The 23191-nt window shown below is 32.9% G+C and overlaps 1 protein-coding gene, 1 non-coding gene and 1 pseudogene across 2 annotated transcripts; 1 reads left to right on the top strand and 2 right to left on the bottom strand.

The window, feature by feature from the left end:
- Window positions 1–3226: 3226 nt before the first annotated feature.
- Window positions 3227–4936, bottom strand: LOC113871589 (3-oxoacyl-[acyl-carrier-protein] reductase FabG-like). Its single transcript, XM_027508680.1, is given in 5 exon segments — window positions 3227–3411; window positions 3414–3507; window positions 3883–4112; window positions 4584–4747; window positions 4749–4936. Coding segments are annotated over 5 exon segments (861 nt in total).
- Window positions 4937–13053: 8117 nt separating this feature from the next.
- Window positions 13054–13160, bottom strand: LOC113874002. Its single transcript, XR_003506064.1, has one exon. It is a non-coding gene; the product is annotated as a small nucleolar RNA R71 (small nucleolar RNA).
- A 720-nt stretch (window positions 13161–13880) lies between these two features.
- The window catches only part of LOC113871588, a 135260-nt pseudogene continuing 125949 nt past the window's right edge, over window positions 13881–23191 (top strand).

Below are 23191 nucleotides of genomic sequence, written 5' to 3'. Positions count from 1 at the left end.
TATTGAGTGATGTTTCCTTTTGTCTCTAGACATTTAGAGAGAGAGGAAATAGAGTACTGTAACATTTAATTTAATTATTCAATAAATAATAAATTTTTGTAAAGATGGGAATAAATAAAATTTTTCATTCAAACGATTTTTGAATGCATAAGTTCAATAAAGTATTTCAAATAAGATGAATTACAAGTTTATATTAAAGATTGCTACATGACTTTTTAAATACTCAGAGTTTCCAATAAACTTTCTAGTCCTATAGCAGTTTCATCCGTCCTTCATTGAGCTTGGTGTTGATTGTCTTGGTCACCTGAAAAATAAATGTAGGGGTGGGTACTCCACATATCCAACATGCATAAGCATAGAGCTATCTGACATACTTCCACAATTCTATCACAATATAATATAAATCATTCATTATACAAACACAAGCAATAATTTCAACATTCATTCTCATCTACACACAAATGCGCTCACTGTACCATCAAAAAATTTACATCCACGTACGCTCACTGCACGCTATCAAGGCTCACTGTGGCACTAGTGGATAACCTCTGCCTCACGGATACAAAGTGTGCGGTCACGGTCCCTTACCAAAGGTGTTAGTCAGAGGCTGAGTCAGAGGAGAGTGTGTGGCCTGTGGTGCACTCACGTTACTGTTGGTGTCACCACCACCCTCTTTTCCCCATGGTAATTTACCGCCCCATCTTCCACATTTCTAGTATATCGTTGAACCATTCATAGCTTCCAACATATTCAAACACATTCACAATCAACATCAACATGCCATTCACACACATTTCCAACCATTCAATCCAACTCACGAACAACTTTGAAGGCTGTTTAATCAGTAAGAACGGGTTAGGAATAGAGAGAATCGGATAAGAGATGAAGCCAAAAGAGTGGGAACGTGTTTCCCAAACCCTAAATCTCTCAAATACCCTTCTGGTCGCGATACTCTCACTACAGCGAGATATTTGCAAAAATTTCAAAAGAAACTGCACTCTGATTTCTGCAGAAATCTCACTACAGTGAGACTACGCCCAGAAATGCACCCCTCTCTGTTGGCTTCTCACTACAGCGAGGAGCCTCTCGCTACAGCAAGAACATAACAGAATCACCCAGCTTGCCCAGGGCCTTCTCGCTATAGCGAGAAGGCCCTGCATTACACACTTAGCCAAATTTTCAATCAATTACAGCTCAATCAAATCCATATCACATTCAACCACACTATATGAACCTCTTCACAATCATATTCATACACATCATATATATATATATATATATATATATATCAAATATATAAACATATGAAAATTTCACATATACCCTTATATAATATATCAATATATTATTAATAAATCTGGGGCGTTACATACCCTAATTTGATATTTGAGTGAAAAGTTAAGAAATATAATATTTATTTTCTTAGAATAACTAGTTTGAGAATTCAAAAATTACAAACTATGTTGCTCACATTATTCTAGATTGTTTTTAATAGTATTGGATGAATATTGTTGTAGTACTTGTATAGATATGTGATGAATTATATTATAGTGATACTTTAATATCTTTAACACTACTTTGACACTATTTTTATGATTACTTCACTGTTTAGGCTAGTTTTATATGTTTGGTCTTATTTAGGTCTTAATTAGTAATTCTACATATTTTTTGTATTTTAGTACATTGACACGTGCTCACTATTTTGGCTATAACTTTTGATATAGATAAAGTTTTTTAGTGATTCCTTTTACGTTAGAAAGATAACTTAGAGTTTCATTTAACATCTCATTTATCATATTTGGAGTTCTAAGTTGAAAGTTAAAGGAATTTGAAATTAACCTCCTCATATTGTTACCAAAATTACGAGATGAAGTGTCTATTAGTAGTTTGTAATTAGGATTAGGCCTAATTAAACTTTATGATCCATTTTACTTTATGAATTTGTTAGCTTTGGAGGAATTGAGAATATATTTTTGACTTTTTTCTTTTTACGTTTTGTAGTTATTTCAATTTGGAGTTAACATTTGAATTATTTCTTATTTATTCTCTTCCTTCTTGCTAATTTATTTTAGTTTTTCCATGATAATTGTCTCTAAACTTGGGTTTGTGTTTACATTATGATGGATAAGTAATTTCTTAGATGGATCTATGAATTTGAGGTAATGTTTTTCACTTCAATCTAATTCAAAACCTTATTTCTTACCTTCTCAATTTTATTACAAATACTTTTAATTCGGTCTCAAATCACGTTGTTATGATTCCAAATAATTTGCACGTATCAAATTCATTACTCGTGCAATATCAAAATATTTGTTCGTTAATTCAAACTTTTGAGATCAAATTTAAAAGAACCATGTTAAATCTATTGATGCATGTTCAATGACTATTAAAAAAATTTGAATTAAGAATGCCTATTAAACATATTTAAAGAATTCGAATTAAAGACGGTTGTTATTTAAATTGAATTCACAAATTGAGATTATTTTTGTAACCATTTACTATTTTGTTGAGTAGAAATCATAAATCAATTACTTTTGATTTATTAAAATTTTCCATATTTTAATTTGTTGATTATTTTCTTATTTATATTTAAAATTTCTCCTGATTTCTGTTTCATTTTTAGCGTTTTTAATTAAAGTACTTAAATGTCTCTTAATTACTGTTTTTAAATTGTTTTTTATTTAATCGAATGCGATATCAATCTGTTCATAAAATAGACAAATTGTAATTAAAAGAATGCGTTTGCTAACGTGATTTTTAAATTATATAAATATTTTTATATTATTATAAAAGTTTAATAAATTCATATTAAATGTTTTATAAATAAAATAAATTAAATTAAAGAAAAATAAATAAGAATATTAAAAATAATTTAATTAATACTTAAAATGTAACTAATTACATCTTAAGTTATATCTAATTTTATTAAAATAATACTTATGACGCTTATAATTATTTTAAAAAGTAATTTTGGTATAAATTCAAACATACTATATGTTTATCGATACCTAACGCACTAAATAAGGGTAAATTTAAGAAAAAAAATACACATACTTGAGACATTTTGAGCAATTGAAAAAGAATGAAATGAACATATTTTCTTTAGATACAAGGAAGTGAGATCATCATAACTTGTGTTCCAAAATAATTTTCTTTTCATCAAAACAATTGTTTAAATCATGACAAATCAATCATCTTAGTTTAGACCAAAGAAGAATACATCCTTTCATTTAAAGGAGGAATAAATAGGTACACCTGGTAAGGTGGCTCCGGCGTCCACAATAAAATTGTTGCCTGACACATATTCAGAAGAATCATGAATTAAAAAACGAACCATCGATGTTAATGCTGGATCGGCAGTGCCGAATTTCCTCAAGGGTACTGTTTTCAAGGCCACGTTATTCAACCAATTTTCTCCATTAATTTCTCAGTGATTTCAGATTTGAAAAGTCCAGGTGATATGGAATTCACTCTTATTTTCTGTGGCCCCAATTCCAATGCCATCACCTGTCAAGTATCACTCAACAAACATAAAAATCATAATATATTATCTTTATTTTATTTTAGATGCATTTAATGTCAGCCATATACTTTTAAAAACAATTAATTTTATTAATTACTATAGAAAATAAAATAATTTGACAGAATAGACTATCATATCATATTGTTTAATAAATATTAAAAATAAAATAAAATATTACATCCTGTCCTTTTATCATGATCATTAAATTAGTCTAAAAATATTTAGTTATTTTCAGAAAATTAAAAAATAATATTAAAATATTAAATGATAAATTTTTAAGAATCAAAATAACTTTACTGTTGTTCTTTTTTATTTGTTGTTCAAGAATCAGTTTAGATAATCATGATTATATAATTTACCCTTGTGAGCATATTAACGCCTGCTTTCGAAGATGAATATGCAACACCTCCAGGCAATTGACCGCGATTCAAACCTGCAATTGAAGCAATGTTGATAATTGACCCTTTCCGGTGTGCATCACTCATGTGTTTGCACACATATTTTGACACCAACCAGGTCCCAGTTATGTTCGTCTTGAACTCTTGATTCCATTCCTCCTCACATAATTCCAAGGCTGATTTCACATTTCCTACACCACACCAACAATTAAACACAACCACTTTTAAAAACATTACAGACTTGTGGAGTTCAAAATTATCCATTTTTAGTATATATTAATATATAAAAAATTGCGAAATTTCAAAATATTAATCTCAACCGTAAAAGTTTAAAACGACAATCCTGAGTTCAAAACAAATTATCAATCTTATACAATGAAAATAAATTGCAAATCAGTATCAATTAAAAAAAAATCTCAAAGTTAAAGTTAAATCGTTACTGACAAATATTAAAACAATAATTTCATATCAACTAAAGCTCAAGTTATATTTTAGCAAAAAAAAAAAACTCATGTTATATAAAATTTATAAAAATCAAATTTCATATCTACTAATACCTGCTCAGACAAAAGAGTCCCCAATTGTTCAAAACCATTATCAATTTCTCAAACCTCGATGCATCTAAATGTTCATCCCAAGGTTCAAAAGAAAATTCCAATTACCTCTAATACCGGCATTGTTGATTAACGCATCAATGTGGCCAAACGCCTCCCACGCCTTCTGCACGTACCTCTCAATGGCAGGGCCGTCGGCTGTGATATCCAGTTCCACCGCAGCGGCGCGGAGGCTCCGTTCAGCGTCGCCGATTTCCTGCGGCGGCAAACTGTCGGTTAATTTCGGCGCAGAGCGACACGAGTCGGTCGACGCGGCGTGCCGCCGCGACAATCCGGCAGCCGGCGCGGGCGAGGTCGAGGCAGAAGTCGCGGCCGAGGCCGGAGGAAGCGCCGGTAACCATCACCACTTTTCCGGCGAGGGTGTGCCACGGCTCAAGGTGGTCGGAAACTTGCGCCGCCATGGATTGTTTGTTTAGATTGAATCTACGAATTTAAGGGGCTTTATAAGGAGAAAATAAAGTGTTGAGTGAGTGAGGGTTGTTGGCAACAACCGTTACTAAGTATTACTCGGAAGTTTAAAGGAAGGAAGGAAGATGCAGGATAGCCACTAATTAATGAAAGAGTAATCAATGACCCACGTGGAAACTGCTTCTTATAAACCAGAGGCCGAGCATTTCAACAAAGGAAAACGGTCATGACTTTCTCAGAAAAAGTAATTTTATTACGAGATTTTGTTAACCAATCTTTTTTATACTTTTAATAGAATATTTTAATAAATTAAGAGATTAATAATTTATAATTATTTATTATATAAATCTAAACAGTTAAAATTAAAATAATAATAACAAAAACTCAAACAATAGCAAAATTCATAAATAATTTTTCTCAGATAAATAATTATTTATATTTAAAAAGTAATTAAAGATTTTAATTCTAATATAATGATTAATAATGCCAAATATTTAAGAGAATGAATAGTAATATTTTAAATAAATATAATTTTGTGTTAACGATCTTATAGTAAATTTTATCACCCGCGTACATTCTTTAGTGTCACCTGCGTACACGTAATGCTTATTTGTCGTCTCATAAAACAATGTTTAAATATTAATGAAATAAGAATGTTTACAGGGATAATTAAAAAATTAGTATTTTATATTATTTTATAAAGTAAGTATTAAATAAAAATTTATTTATATATTATTTTAATATATAAAAACTTTTATATTATTTTATTTAGTTATTAAGTTTCTAAAATAAAAAATTAAGTTAATAAAAAAATTAAAAAGATTTAGAATGATTTTCATGAATTTATTTATGAAAAACATTATTAGTATAATTTTTTTTAACATAATTTATCATGATTTTGAATAAAAATATTATTTTGTTTTGTTTAACCAAGATTACCACACTAATATAATATAGGTAGTGGGTGCCGATTCTGAGAAGTGATTTTTTATTAGTTCATGAATAAATTAGTGAAAAAATTAATAGAACACAAAAATGGACCACGTTTTTTTTAAGTTGTTGTAATAAAATAAAATCGTAACAGCAAACTTTTTCATATAATTAATATATTTAGATTAGGAATCCGAGTAATGTTATCCGTGAAAATTTTGATAGTATACAGGTATGATGATTTTTGTATGGAACATCTAAATCAATTTCGAAATCAATCTCACTCTATTTTATTTCAGTTAAAAAATATCGTATTAGTATTGCAATTACTCATCGAGCACATAATTAATTAGTAGGAGTTTGAGTTCTTTCACTTTATGTGATTTCTAGTTTGAAAGTTTTAAAAATATAATTGTATTAAATATTTAAAAAAAGAGTTTTATTGTTTATAATAATTTTATGTTTAATTGCATAGAAATGAGTTTTCAAATCACCAAGATTGTCTGTTAATTAATATATATATATTTTAAATATTAATTAATATTAAGATTTGATAGAAGAAACATAAATAATTTTTCCTAAAAATAAAACAATGTATTTATTTATATTAATTTTAATAAAATATTTATTAATTAATAATGTAAGTCAAACCTTATCTATTTCATATGAAAAAGTTATATTTATTATAATACTCTAAAATTTCACTACTTCTAAATTAATTACTAATCATATCAATTTAAATAAATTAAAATTAAATAATATATAAAAAGTTAGAAATCAAAATACATTTGGTGAAATTTACTCGAAAAAGAGTTAAATTAAAGAAAATCAGATAAAATAATACTAAAATAATTTAATTTTAAAAGAAATTAATTATCAAAAAATTTTATAAATGACTTTAGCATGAGAAAGAGATCTAATTTGTCAAAAATTGGACAAAGAATCAACTATAGTAAAGTGTACTAATGAGGAAAAAGGTTTGGTTTATCAAAATTCATTGAAAATTTCCTTAAGTTAATGATTGAATTGTCACAACACCTTTTTTAGGAAGGATCTGTAACATACTTAAACTTATATAAATTTTAAGCATATAAGAAGAATTAAAAGTTAATTAAGATGATCAACGAAAAATAAAGAACTCGACATCTCAATAGTAAAATAAGGTCTCGTTATAAAATTTGAACACCAAAGTTGCTCGACACGGATCTCAAAATACAAATTATATCAAAATTTACATTCCATGATCAAATCTATAGCTAAATAGTTTAGACTCACAGCTAAGATCTAGACTAACAAAAGTAAAACTACATATACCAAAGATTTTCAACACGGATCCTTCCTCAGGCAGACCCTCTAGTACGGGAAGTGGACGCTTTATGTGTTACTCCTGCTTACGTACTACCGTATGGTCATTGCAACACACATGCCAATATAGATAAAATGCAAGGGCGAACTTACAAAATAAATAGCCATAGTAATAATGTAAATACAAATGTAATTACATATAAGCTTAATACACTGAAAATGCTCAACAAAGAGAGAATATCATAAAATATATAAAAAACTTCTGTTTGGTTGTCTCGTTTAGGTGAGAATGGTCCCGCTTAGGCGAGAAGCTGTGAGCAAAAAGGAAATATAAGTAACTTTGATGTTTTAAAACTTGGATTATAAGCCAAGCAACCATTTCTCACATTACTCTTTGTTCTCTCACTTCCCTTCCATAGTCAAATCACCTTAAGAACTCGAACCTCTCTCAAATCCAAGGTTGAATGTCTTTTTCCCTTGATTCCATGTAAGTTTATAAGAACTTAATCTTCAGATCTCACTTCTATTTCTTCATTTCCTTCTATCTCAAAAAGTTACTCCACTTTGTAATACTTAGGAAGAACTTGGTCTTTTAAACGATATCTTACGCAAAATCCTTTGCAAATCATTTACTCAAGGTAAAGAGAACTCTATCTCATCATTAAAACATCACATACTCCTTTTGCTCATGCTCATATAAGTGTGATTATGTATTTCTTTATTTCATAAATATAAGTTTGAGATGAGATTTTTGGTTGTTTGCTTTGCTCTTTGTGTAACACCTTAATTTAATTTTCAAATAAATAAATTTCATAAAAATGGGAATAATAAAATTTTCATTCAAATGGTTCCCAATACATAGTTCAATAAAGTATTTCAAAATAAGGATGGATTACAAGTTTATATCAAATGATTGCTACAAGACTAATTTAAATACATCAGAGTTTTCAAAATAACTTTCTAAGTCCTATAGCAGTTTCATTCATCCTTTCATTAAGCCCGATGCTGATCATCTTTGTCACCTGAAAAATAACTATAAAGGAGAGTACTCTACACTATCACACACACATACACAAGTATAGAGTCTCACTTGCCCATTCCATACGTTTTCTAATAGAATTTAAATCATTCATTAACAAACACAAGTAATCATTTCATCGTTCCATTCTCATTCACACACCATCAAACAATTCACACACACGTGCGCTCATTACTGTGGTACTGTAATCACAGATTCCTGATGCCCTCAACCTTAGGGATTTACTCAATTCACACTATGAATGGTCGCCGAATAGCTCCTGCTCTACGAATACAACGTGTGTAGTATTGAGCCCCCAAACAAAGGTGTTAGTCAGAGGTAGAGTTAAGAGGAGAGTGTGGCCTGTGGCGCACCCCTGCTTACTGTTAATGTTACCATCACCCTCTCTTTCTGATGAATCCATATTTTTACTAATATTTTAATATAGTTTTAATCCATTTGATATGGAAAATATATTAGAAAAAGCAGAAAAACTCATAAAAATAGAAGGATTAAAGGTTGTCTTTAAATACATAGTTATTTTAGCATTTGTGTATTTTCTGCATAGAAATTAGTAATTCAAGCATGTTTTTGTAGAAAATCCTGAGCAATGTTCATGAAGATGGAAGATCAATGGAGAGAAAGAAGAAAAGTAGCAAGTCTGGACTCAAAGAACAAGATGTATGGAGTTTGGGCTGGGCGTGATCACTCTTGCCAGTGAAAGTGAGTGATCCAGAGCTTAATTGAGAAGTAGAGTTTGGGCGTAGTCACCATTATCAGTGAAAGTGAGTGTTCTAGAGCGTTTCTCAGAAGAACACAGTGTGCGTTGTCACTTTCGCTGGTGAAAGTGAGCATTCCAGAGAAGCTCCAAACATTGCATGTTGTGCGTTGTCACTTTCGCTGGTGAAAGTGAGCGTTCCAGAGAAGCTCCAAACATTGCATGTTGTGCATTGTCACTTTCGCTAGCGAAAGTGAGTATTCTAGATGACTTCAAACTTAGCAGACTTGCGCGTTGTCACTTTCGCTGGCGAAAGTGAGTGCTCCAGAGAGACCCCATCCATAGCAAGAAGCGCGTGGTCACTCTCATCAGCAAGAGTGAACGTTCCAGAGAGACTTTCAGCTCTGCAAGTTGCACGTGGCCACTCTTGCTCTCGAAAGTGATCATGCGCACTCTTCGATCTCCTGCGTTGCTACTTTTATCAACGAAAGTGAATTTTCAGTTTTCCAGAAACTACATAAGCCTTTGCGTGGCCACTCTTATGAAGCAAAGTGACAACGCCCAAAGTCAGAAAAAATTATAAATTGCAGAAACGCTCAGATTTTTGGATCTTTTGTTTATTTTTCATTTCTACTTAGTTCTTGGGTGTGGAGAGAGTATGAGAGAGAGATTGGGGACGAACTTTGAGCTCCAACCTAGAGGAATCAGATTGGGGATCGACTGAAGATGGATCTTCTGTGTTCTTCCTCTTCTTCTCTTTCTTTTTCTTTCTCTACTGAAATGGCTGTGTAATTTCTTCATAGTTAGGGATTGTAGATCCAAAACGAACATGTTGAATTGATTTTGGATCTGGATTTCAAGTTTTAGAATGGATTGAGTGGTTGATTCTGCACCTTACATAGTAATTGAATAGAAATTTGATTAACTAATTTTAGAGGAACTCTTATCAATGGAAATTGAATTTGTTCTTCAGATCTAAACCAATCACCAAGATTATAGCTTTCTTAGGGATAAGAGAACTTGATCTTGCAATCCTCTGGTTTCTCACACTTAAAGAAACATTGAATTGAACCAGATCTAAGGAATTAGAGTGATTTAATTGAATATTAGGTTCACTGAGTTAAGGAATTAACCTCTGAATAATACAATGTGAAACTGATTGCCATTCTTTCCAATTACTTGTAAGTTCAAAACTTTATTAATTCAACATTGGAGTTTTGGTGAAGCAACTCCCTAGCTATAGTTTCTACCTTTGTTTTCTCACATTTGCTTGTTCATTGTTCTATTTTTCTTCTGATTTCAATATTTGTCAATTTTAATTCCAAACACTCTTTGAAATTCGTTAAGCTCAACTAATTGTGGCCTTGTGAAGTGGTAATTGAATACTTTTATTCCCTGAGATCGATACTTAGGACTCTAACACAGTTCTATCATTTTTATAACTTGCTACATCAACACTAGTACACTTGCTAGTCAAATTAACTTCTCCTCTCAAGTGTGACACTTTCCCAAGGTATTTCTACCGCCCCCATCTTCTGCACCCCAGTATATCGCTGAACCATTCAAAGTTTTTCAACATATTCAAACACAATCATCATGCCATTCACATGTATTTTCAATCATTTCACATTATTCATTATCAACCAATGACATGTCTACTATAACACCTTAAATTTAATTTCTAGAATAAATAAATTTCACAAAAATAGGAATAATAAAATTTTTCATTCAAATACTTCCCAATACATAATTCATTAAAATATTTCAAATAAGAATGTATTATGATGAATCCATATTTTACTAGTATTTTACAATAGTTTTTAGTGCAATTAATAAAGAAAACATGCTAGAAATAGTAAAAAACCCTTAAAAAAATAATAAAATGTTGCATGTCACTTTTAAACATAGTTATTTTAAAATTTATTGATTTTCTATGTAAAAAGTGACATTTCAAGTATGCTTTTGTAGGGAATTCTGAGCTAAGTTCATGAGGATTGGATGATCAAAGGAAAAATATAAGAAAAGTAGCAAAAATTGGAGGAAAGAAATTGATAATTAAAGAACAACTTTTGAGTGATCACTTTCGCTGGTGAAAGTGATCACTCCAGAACCATAAAATGGAGAAGAGCTTCTGCGTAATCACTTTTTCTGAAAAAAGTGAGCGTTTCAAAGAGTCCTCCAAGAAGAGTTGTTGCACGTGTTCACTATTATCTGCAAAAGTGAGCACGCGCAAGAAGGTAGCCTCTGCGTGTTTACTATTTCTAGCAGAAGTGAACACGCGCATGACATTAGTAAGGGAAGCTTCTGCGTGGCTACTATTTTCAACAAAAGTGAACACTTTGAAGTGCGCATGGCTACTATCACCAGCAAAAGTGAACACGCGCAAGTGGAAATGAAGAATTAGCCTCTACGTGATTACTATTGCTGGAAAAAGTGATCACGCCATCAGAGCGGGAATTCTATAAAAGGCAGTTAGCTCAGGAATTAAGAGAGTTTTTTGTTCATTTTTCATTTTCCATTTGTTTTTGATTTTGAGAGAGTCAGAGAGGGAAATTGAGGACGAACACCAAGCTTCATTTCTTGAGGGATCAGATTGGAGATTGGCTTGAAGATGTTTCTTCTTTGTTCATTCTCTTCTCCTCTTCTCTTCTCTTTTTGTAATGTTTGCTTAAACTCTTTGTGGTTAGGAACTGTGAATCTGAAATGGAAATGTTGAATTGATTTTAGATCTGAACTTTGAGTTTTGGATTGGATTGAGTGATTGATTCTGCTGTTAAAGTAGTGATTGAATGGAAATTTGATCAACTAATCATAGAGGAACTCTTATCAATGGGAATTGAATTTGTTTCTCAGATCTGAATTAATTGCCAAGGTTATTGGTTTCTTAGCAATAAGATATCTTAATCTTGTAATCTTTTGGTTTCTCAAACTTAATGTAGCATTTGATTGGATTAGATCTAAGGGATTAGAGTGATTTGATTAAATGTTAGATTCATTGAGGCAAGGGATTGTCCTTTGATTAATATAACGTGAAACTGATTGTCATTCCATCTAAATGCTTGAAAGTTCAGAACTTTATTGATTCAATGTTGAAGTTTTGATGAAACAATTTCCTAACTACTTTTTCTACATCTGTTTACTATATACTTTTGTACTAACTTTTCTGTTTTACTTTCTAATTTCATTTTTGATACATTCATACCAAATCCATCTGAAATTTGTAAAGCTCAACTAATTGTGATCTTGTGAAGTGGTAATTGAGAACTTTATTCCCTGAGGACGATACTTGGAACTTAATTTGATTCTAAGATTTTTTATAACTTGCTACAACAACACTAGTACACTTTCTAGTCAGTTTACTTTCAGTACAACAGCAGTTGTAAGAGTAACAAGTTTTTGGCGCTGTTGCTGGGGAATAATTTGTTCCAATATCATTAGTAACAGGAAAATAACTAGATTGAGCATTTGTTTCTTTAAATTTTCTGCAAATATTACATTACATGTGCAGTTTTCTGTTTTCATTATACTATATCTGTGTTTAGTTGTATATGTGTGGCAAAAACAAAAATAAATCTACTCTTGTCTTTGATCCTGACATTGATAGAACTCTTAGGAGATTAAGAAAAGGGACTAGAGCAGAGAGATCTTTAGGAAGTGACAGTGATCTAGAGGTTATACATTCTCCAGAATTTCAAGTCACTCCTTTTGCAAATAGGAAACATTCACCTTTTAGACAACCAACTCCAAAAGTTGAAATGGCAGAACAACATAGAATGAGAACACTAGGAGATTATGCAATTCCAGATATGCAAGGCTATAATTCTTCAATTGTTAGACCAACCATTCAAGCCAATCATTTTGAGATAAAACCAGCCTTACTTCACCTAGTGCAGCAGGACCAATTTTCTGGTGGAATTTTTTATGATCCTAATCTGCATATTTCTAATTTTCCGCAGTTGTGTGATACTATAAGGATGAATGGAGTAAGTGAAGATGCTATAAGACTGAGGCTATTTGCATTTTCTTTAAGAGACAAAGCCAAATGTTGGTTACAAGCACAGCCTCAGGGAAGTATCATCACATGGACTGAACTTGTGAATAAATTTCTAACAAAATATTTTCCTCCCTCAAAAGCTGCTAAGCTGAGAGGAGAAATAACATCTTTTGTGCAGCAGGAAGGAGAATCACTTTATGAAGCATGGGAAAGATATAAAGAGTTGCTTAGAAGATGTCCACATCATTGTATTCCAGAATGGATGCAGCTGGAAACTTTTTATAATGGAATGAATGTAGTAACTAGAACTATGATTGATGCAGCTGCAGGAGGATCTTTGAGCATGAAATCCTTGGAAGAAGCCCAAAGAATCATTGAGATGATGGCTTCATCCATGTATCAGAATTCCAACTTGAGGAATACAAGAAGAGGCAATGAATATGAAGCAAAGATGATGGAAACTTTTCTTGCACAGAATCAGCTGCAGAACCAATTATTTTCTGATCAAATAGCAGCTTTGACTTAGCAGATTAATAATTTGCAGACTGGAAATGTGGTAACAAGTTAGTTGACATGCGATTTTTGTGGAGGGAATCATGCTAATGGTGCATGTGATGTACCTACCCCTGAACCATAAGAGCAAGTCAATTATATGGGGAATTATCAAAGACAGCAACAATCTTATCCTCAACAATCATTTCCTCCTGGATTTCAGTATTCTAATAATAGGAATCAACAATTTTATAAATGGAATCCTCATAATTCTGCAACGAAAAGCACTAATACATCTCTTGCATTTTCAAATGCAAGAATCACCAACAACAGCAGTACTTTCAAGGAAATTCTTCTACTCAACCTCAAAGGAGTCAACATTCAGCTAGACCAATGAGTGAAAGAATGAACGAGATTGAGGAAACAATGTTACAATTCATAAAAGTCACTCAGTCTAGCATAAAGAATTAAGAAGCTTCTATGAAGAAGTTAGAAACTCAAATTGGACAGCTGGCTAAACAATTAACAAGTAGAGAGGAAGGAAGATTTCCAAGCAACCCAGTAGTGAATCCAAAGGAACAATGTCAAGCTATAGTTAGAAGAAATGGAGCTGTTGTAGCCAGTCCAAAACCAGCTGAAAAGAATCTGAATAATGTTGCAGCAGAAAAACAAGTAGAAAATGCAGCAGAGAAAAGAGATTTAAAAGAAGAATTGCAACAAGGGAACTTCAAGCTACTAAAGAGAGAACATTCAGAAAAGAATGAAGAAGTTCATAAAAGTCCTGAAAGAAAGACAATGAAGTAATTATTTGAGGACACTTACAAGCTAATTGATCCAGAAAAATATAAGAGACTACCTTATCCTCAAAGAGTGCAAAATCCTAAGCAAGAGGAGCAGTTTGAGAGGTTTCTAAACGTGTTCAAAAAGCTGCAAATTAACATCCCATTTGCTGAAGCTTTGGAGCAAATGCCATCTTGTGCCAAATTCATGAAGGAACTACTCTCCAAGAAAAGGAAGTTAGAACATGATAAGACTATACCCTTGACAGAGGAGTGCAGTGCTATTCTTAGAAGAAAACTTCCTCAAAAATTAAAAGACCCAGGATCCTTTAGTATACCTTATGAAATAGGAAATTGTACTGTGGGAAAAGCATTGTGTGATTTGGGAGCAAGCATTAATTTGATGCCATTAGCCATTATGAAGAAATTGGGGATAGAAGAAGTGAAACCAACCAACATTACATTGCAATTAGCTGATAGATCATATACTTATCCATATGGAGTAATAGAGGATTTGTTGGTTACGGTTGACAAATTTATTTTTCCTGCAGATTTTGTCATATCAGACATGGAGGTAGATGCAAACATACCATTAATCTTGGGCAGACCTTTCCTTGCAACTGGACGAGCTCTCATTGATGTGCAAAAAGGAGAGTTAATGCTTAGAGTTCAAGAGGAAAAGGTAATATTTAATGTATTTGAAGCTTTGAAATATCCAATTGATGATAACACATGTATGAGAGTGGATACATTGGATTCTATGATCACTCCTTATTCTTTGAATGGATTTGATGAAATTTCTGTGTTGAGAGAAACCATAGCTGCAGGAAATACTAAACCTCTGCATTTTGAAGATGAAAACGTATTTGAAATGGAGCAGCAATTGGAAGCTCTACCTATTTTAATACCTGCAGAAGAATCGATCAAAGAGGAGTTAAAAAATGAAGGAAAAGAAGAGAAAAGTCAGAAGCTGGAATTAAAGCAACTTCCATCTCACTTGAGATATGCATTCTTGGATCATAAACATGAAAATCCAGTTATCATAAGCAATGAACTCAAGGAAGAAGAAAAGGAGAAGTTGTTGAGAATTTTGAGAACCCTTAAATCAACAATAGGGTGGAACATCTCAGATTTAAAAGGTATAAATCCATCCTTTTGTAAGCACAAAATTTTATTTGAAGAAAATTTTAAACCAGTTGTGCAGTCTCAAAGAAGATTAAACCCTGCCATGAAGGAAGTGGTAAGGAAGGAAGTCATTAAACTATTAGATGCAGGGATCATATATCCTATTTCAGACAGCAATTGGGTAAGTCCTGTGTAAGTGGTACCTAAAAAGGGTGGAATAACTATAGTACCAAATGAAAAGAATGAGTTGATACCCACAAGAACTGTCACAGGATGGAGGATGTGTATAGATTATAGAAAGTTGAACGATGCAACCAGAAAAGATCATTTTCCTCTACCTTTTGCAGACCAAATGCTAGAAAGGTTAGCTGGATATGCATTTTACTGCTTTTTACATGGATATTCTGGCTCTAACCAAATTGCTGTAGATCCAATTGATCAAGAAAAAACTGCGTTTACTTGTCCCTTTGGAATATTTGCATATAGACAAAGGCCTTTTGGGCTGTGTAATGCTCCAGCTACATTTCAAAGGTGCATGTTAGCTGTTTTTTCTGACATGGTTGAGAAAATAATTGAGGTATTCATGGATGATTTTTCTGTTTTTGGGAATTCATTTGATGATTGTTTATCTAATTTGTCCATTATTTTGCAGAGATGTCAAGACACCAACTTGGTGTTGAATTGGGAGAAATGTCACTTTATGGTGCAAGAAGGAATAGTGCTTGGCCATAAGATTTCAATTAGAGGGATGGAGGTTGATCAAGCTAAAATAGAAGTGATTAGTAAATTACCTCCACCTGTGAATGTGAAAGGAATTAGAAGTTTCTTAGGCCATGCTGGGTTTTATAGGAGGTTCGTTAAAGATTTTTCTAAAATTGCCAAACCTCTTAGTGACTTGCTTGTAAAGGATGCAACATTTGTATTTGATGAATCTTATATGCATGCTTTTACTGTTTTAAAAGAAAAACTGATTTCTGCTCCAATTCTTGTTAAACCTGATTGGACTGTACCATTTGAGCTAATGTGTGATGCAAGTGACAATACAGTGGGTGTTGTATTAGGACAAAGAAAAGATAAAAGACTACATGTGATTTACTATGCTAGTAGAGTCCTAAACTCTGCACAGATTAATTACACAACCACTGAAAAATAGTTGCTTGCTATAGTATTTGCTTTTGATAAATTCAGGTCATATTTAGTAGGGTCCAAGTTTGTGGTATATATTGACCATGCTGCTCTGAAATATTTGTTTTCTAAGCAGGATGCTAAACCAAGATTGCAGAGATGGATTCTACTACTTCAAGAATTTGAGTTAGAAATTCAAGATAAGAAAGGAAAAGAGAATGGTGTTGCAGACCATATATCCAGAATTCCATTGGACACAATGCCATCAGATTACTTGGATATTAATGAAGAATTTCCTGATGAAAAGCTGCTAACTGTGGATGAATTACCTTGGTTTGCTGATATAGCGAATTTTAAGGCCACTCGGCACATTCCAAAGAGAATGAATTGGCAGCAAAGAAAGAAATTTCTTCATGACAGCAAGTTCTATATTTGGGAAGATCCTCATCTATTCAAAATTGGAGTAGATGGCATTTTGAGAAGATGTATTCCACAGAAAGAACAAGCTGATATCCTATGGAATTGCCACAATTCAGATTATGGAGGCCATCATGGTGGATCAAGAACAACTGCCAAAGTATTACAAGCTGGATTTTTCTGGCCTACATTGTTCAGAGATGTAAAAGTTTATGAAGAAAACTGTGATAAATGCCAAAGAGTTGGTAATATTTCCAGAAGACATGAGATGCCTTTGAACAATATCTTGGAGGTGGAACTGTTTGATGTATGGGGAATAGACTTTATGGGACCCTTTCCAACTTCTTTTTCTCATGAATACATACTTGTGGCAGTGGATTATGTGTCTAAATGGGTGGAAGCTATACCAACCAGAACAAATGAAGCCAAAGTGGTGATTTCCTTCATAAAGAAAAACATTTTTTCAAGATTTGGAGTGCTAAGAATTCTGATTAGTGATGGAAGATCACACTTCTGCAATAAATACCTTGATAATGTTCTGGATAAGTATGGAGTAAAACACAGAGTAGCAACTCCTTATCATCCTCAAACAAGTGGACAAGTGGAAATTTCAAACAGAGAAATCAAGAAGATCTTAGAGAAAGTAGTCAGTAACTCAAGAAAAGATTGGTCAAGGAAGCTTGATGATACATTATGGGCATACAGAACTGCATTCAAAACACCAATTGGTATGTCACCATATCAATTAGTGTTTGGGAAATCATCTCATCTTCCTGTGGAACTTGAACATAGAGCATATTGGGCTACTAAATGGCTAAATTTTGATTCAACCGAGGCTAGAGAAAAGAGAGTGTTACAGCTACATGAACTGGAGGAATTTAGACAAATTGCATATGAAAATGCAAAACTGTATAAAGAAAGGACTAAAAGAATACATGATAGATTCATCCTGCAGAGATAATTCAAACCAGGGCAGCTAGTTCTACTATTCAACTCTAGATTGAAGTTGTTCCCTGGAAAACTCAAGTCTAGATGGTTAGGACCTTTTATGGTAAAAGAAGTATCTCCCTTTGGTGCTGTGTTACTTGAAGATCAGAAAGAAGGGAGAAAGTTTAAAGTCAATGGCCAAAGACTGAAGATTTACAATGAAGGAGAATTCAATAGGAACACCTTTTGCATTAACTTGGTTTCTCAGTAGTGAGGAACATTTAACGTCAAGCTAGTGACATTAAAAGAGCGCTTTGTGAGAGGCAACTCACATTTCTGAACCATTTTTACTCTATTTGCAATTTACTTAAACTTTTGTTAATTCTTTATTTCAATTTTTGCAATTTTTTTATTTTAGATTCTGTTTTATATGTGTTTTAGGAATAATGTGTTAATTCAATGAAGGTTCATGTTGTGGATGCATAAATGAGATGATTGAAATTGAATGCATGAGGCAATTAAGTTTCTAAGGAGCTTTGAATAACAAAAGGAGTCATTATTTTGCAGAAAAGTGATCACGCAGAGCTTCAATTACAGGGTTCCATTCTAAACAATCACTTTTGCTGATGAAAGTGATCATGCAAAGGAGTAAGGAACAACATCCTTTTCTGGAACAATTACTTTTGCTGATGAAAGTGAACACGCAGAACCTTTTAGAAGACACCCTTCTCTGGAACAATCACTTTTCCCAGTGAAAGTAACCACGCTCAGGCTTAAATAGAGGTAATGTGATGCGTGTAGTTACTTTTTCCAATAATAGTGATCACGCACATGAGTAATGTGTAGTTACAAGTTAAGGTTGATGCACGTTACTACTTTTTCTAGGAATAGTAATCACGCAGAAGGATACTACCTGCGCATGATCACTTTTTCCAGAAAAAGTGAACACGCGCAGCTCATTTCAAATTACTCAATGCAAAGCCCTCTAGAACGTTCACTATTTCTAGCAATAGTGAACACGCGCATGCTATTTACCCTCAAAGTGTTCACTTTTGCCAGCAATAGTGAACACGCACACAGCATCATCTCTACAACTTCCATTTTTTCTGAAAAAAGTGGCCACGTGCAGTAGCGTGTCCATTAAAATGCATAAAAGGAACCACGCAGAGCCATTTTCAGAATCTCAAATCTTCATTTTTTTCATCTCATTTCTCAAATTCTTGATCTTTCTGACCTTTTGCTGAACGAAATTTGTTTCTAAGCAATCAATTGAAGTTCATTCTGCATATTTCTCCAAATCCAGGTCAGTATTCTACTTCTCTAATTTAGAAATTAGGGTTCTTCATTTTGCAGAATTGTGGAAAACACTGAGTAATGGAAAAATATAAATTTTCTTGTTAATAACTAATCTGAATATGCAATTACAAGGCAATGTAGAGTAATTCTCACTTCAATTGATAGATTTTTAGATGGAAAAAGACCTACATTGACAGATTGCATGAGTTAACCTTAGGACTTAAAGTGAAAAATAGTTAGGAAGAAATTTTTGCATAAATGTAACTCTTGAACTCTAGCATTTTGCATTCAAAATCATGAATATCTGAGTTTAAATGCTTCAAGGAACCATATTCTGCATTGTTATGATATTCTTAAATTCTACATTATTCATATTCTGCTATTCTGAAATTGAAAATGTCCTGCATTACATTGCATTCATGTCTTTCAGTGTATTGAAATATTCTTTTTATGCAAAAAATTTAAAAAAAAAATGGTAAGGACATCAGACAACACTCCAGTTGGCTCTTCTAGAGGTACTCCTAGAACAAAGAGAGGAAGATTAGCAGGAGCCTCTTCATCAAGGCCAAATCCTCAACATGATCCAAGGTTCAGGAGCATAGCTCATGAGAATTATTTCTGAGCTAATATCTTGAGAAGAAAGATTGTCCAAGATAGAGCAATTGAGATAGCTAAAGACCATTATTCAGAATACAAGGAGGAAATTCAGAAAAGAGAATGAGAATTCTTCTGCATGATGGTTGGCATTGGCTGGAGAGACATTACACAGGAATTTTATACCAATGCCATGAGATTCAAGGGAGATCAGCTACCTAAATACCATTCAATGGTCAAGGGGACAACAATTGATTTTTCTGCTGCTAACATCAATAGAGTCCTCAACACTAAGACTCAAAAACAACCTGGGCAGCAAGACTTTAAAGCGTTTAGGGATGCTGAAGATAAGGACTATGTTCAAGTCCTTGAGAGGATTGGGAAACCAGGGACTACTTGGGAGCTGAATCTATCAGAAAAGCCCAAATGCATCACAACCAAGAACCTTTTGCCCTTTGCAAAAGTGTGGAGCACCTTTATCTTGAGTTCATTCATGCCTGTTAGGCATAGCTCCACTCTAGCAGTGAAGAGAGCTGAACTCCTATATGCTATAGTTAATGATTTTTATATAGATGTAGGAGAAGTGATTAGTGGATGCATTCTGAACATCCTTAAGAGGAAAAGAGATTCTTTAGCTTTCCCTTCGTTAATAACTGTTCTTTGTGAGGATGCAGGTATTGAAATTGGAGATTATCAAATCAAAATTAGAGCTGCACCTCCAATTATAGTAGCTATGGTGAAGGAGATTTATGCTACTGTCTCTTGCACATCAGCAGCCCCAATTCCCTCCCAGTATAAAAGAGAGAATCCAACCACAATGAAGGAAAAGATAGCCTTCATGGCTGAAAGACAAAACTCCTTAGCTGAGAGGCAGAATGAGTTGCACAGCAGTCTGAAGGCTGGCATCATGCTCCTGGAAGGTGTTCTCATGAACATTGGTCAAAAGATGGGCATGACCAAAGAAGACTTGTACCACACTCTAGATCAAGCAGAGAATGCCCAATGCCTGAGCTTAACTATTTTCAAAGACCTCCCCATCTACAGAACTCATTTTCCTCCACCAGCAGCTACTACAGAAGAGGAAGAAGATGATGATTTGGAATATGAGGATGAGGATGAAGATGAAGAGTAGATTAGGAATTTAAATTTCTGTCATTAGTTTAATTTTTGTAAAAAGATTGTAATCAGAATTTTATACTTTTGAGTGTTGTAATTACATTTTAGTTTTATTTTGGTTATGAATAATTCTGTTTTAAATATCTACTAGCTTTGAATTTTATTGAATTTTTATCTGATAATTGATGAACAACTTGTGATGTTTTTGTGCAAACCATGCTCTCAAACTCTGAACAAGGAGCGCATAGAATGATTGAAATATGCACAACTACCATAAAAGGGGAGTTTAATTCTGTACCTCTATTTTCATGTGTACAGCTTACATTTTGCATAAAATATTCACAAGTTAGAAATATATTAAACTGCATTAGATTTTGTTTTCTTCATAAATAAACCTGATTTTCACCTGATTGAAATTCTGATTGTTGAATTACATAAGTTGTTTTTCTTAACATGATTGTCATACTTGTATTTTTAAAAAATAAAGCAGTCTTGCCATTTTATTCATGCAAATTCTTGAAGTAAATAGTGAACTGAATTGATGAATATTATCCATTTACTTCCTTGGTGAGACTTGAACCTTTTCATTCATTGATGTGTGACTGATCTCAAATTCTGATTCACTCTCTAGAACTTGCTTTGTTTCTTAACTAAATATGTTGTTTTGCACTAATCACATAAAGGATGGAGGCCATTATTCAGATTTACCTAGTGAGACAAATAGACTGCCTTTCATTCTTGAATGTCCTAGTTAGCCCCTTTGAGCTAATAGCCTTTCTTTGATTAACCTCACTACAAGCTTTTCTAGAAAAACCATTTTACCTATTCAAATAGAAAAGAGGCAAATTGAGTTGAATCAAAGATAAGTTTTAAAACTAAGTTTGGGGTAACATCATGTTTCTAGTGCATTACTTGAGGACAAGCAATGTTCTAAGTTTGGGGTAGAAAAGGATTGAGAAAAGGATTGAAATGAATTAAGAAAGTTAGAAAAAGTCATGGAGAGAAAATATGAAAAAGAAGTAAAAAGCTGTAAGTAAAAATAGAAAAATGAAAAAGAAATAAAAAGAAATCAGCAAATCAAAAAGGAAAAGAAAATTGGTAGATAATTCTGCAAAAATTTAAACTGTGATTGAAAGTTGATTAAGAATAGAAACAGTTGACGCAGCCCTTACTAAGTTTAAAAGCTTATCTACTCAATTTGCATCTTTTTCTGTTTGAAATTAGCTGCATTGATATCCTGAATTCATTGAAATCATACCTGTCCCTGAGCCTTAATATTACCTAAAAAGTCCTCTTGATATGTGAGTAATTGTAAATTTGCAAAGGAGGTAGAGAATATAGGCAAGCTTATGGCAGAGTTTGATGAATTTGGTGATGCTGAGAGCAAACACAAGCTTAAACACTGATTGAATTAGAGAAACACTTTCTGAGAGCTGTGATAATGTTTCTCAACTCTGTTTTCATGTAACTTTAATGATTTGCTTGATTGAAATGAATGAGATTGTGCAGCAAACAGATAAGTCAAGTGTGACTATCATGATAAAGAATTGGTGAATGACTTAGTGAGAAAACAATTAGAATGCATTGAAGTAAAATAGATTTTTAATCTGAATTTTTCTGAAAAATGTAAAAGTTTTTGGATTTCAATTAACAAGAATTTACACCCTTGATATGTTCTAATTTGCTTGAAGACAAGCAAAAATTCAAGTTTGGGGTTGTGATGAATCCATATTTTACTAGTATTTTACAATAGTTTTTAGTGCAATTAATAAAGAAAACATGCTAGAAATAGTAGAAAACCCTTAAAAAATAATAAAATGTTGCATGTCACTTTTAAACATAGTTATTTTAAAATTTATTGATTTTCTATGTAAAAAGTGACATTTCAAGTATGCTTTTGTAAGGAATTCTGAGCTAAGTTCATGAGGATTGGATGATCAAAGGAAAAATAGAAGAAAAGTAGCAAAAATTGGAGGAAAGAAGTTGATAATTGAAGAATAGCCTTTGAGTGATCACTTTCGCTGATGAAAGTTATCACTCCAGAACATAAAATGGAGAAGAGCTTCTGCGTAATCACTTTTGCTGGCAAAAGTGATCGTTCCAGAGAGGTTGCAATGAGAAGAGCTTCTGCGTAATCACTTTTTCTAAAAAAAGTGAGCGTTCCAGAGAGTCCTCCAAGAAGAGTTGTTACGCGTGTTCACTATTATCCGCAAAAGTGAACACGCGCAAGAAGGTAGCCTCTGCGTGTTTACTATTTCTAGTAGAAGTGAACACGCGCATGACATTAGTAAGGGAAGCTTCTGCGTGGCTACTATTTTCAACAAAAGTGAACACTTTGAAGTGCGCGTGGCTACTATCACCAGCAAAAGTGAACACGCGCAAGTGGAAATGAAGAATTAGCCTCTGCGTGAT

This window comes from Abrus precatorius, unplaced genomic scaffold, assembly GCF_003935025.1.
Source record: "Abrus precatorius isolate BTA unplaced genomic scaffold, Abrus_2018 Scaffold7, whole genome shotgun sequence".
NCBI classification, from domain to species: Eukaryota; Viridiplantae; Streptophyta; class Magnoliopsida; order Fabales; family Fabaceae; genus Abrus; species Abrus precatorius.
The sequence above is the reverse complement of the archived record's forward strand: the minus strand, read 5'-3'. Positions and strand labels throughout refer to the sequence as shown.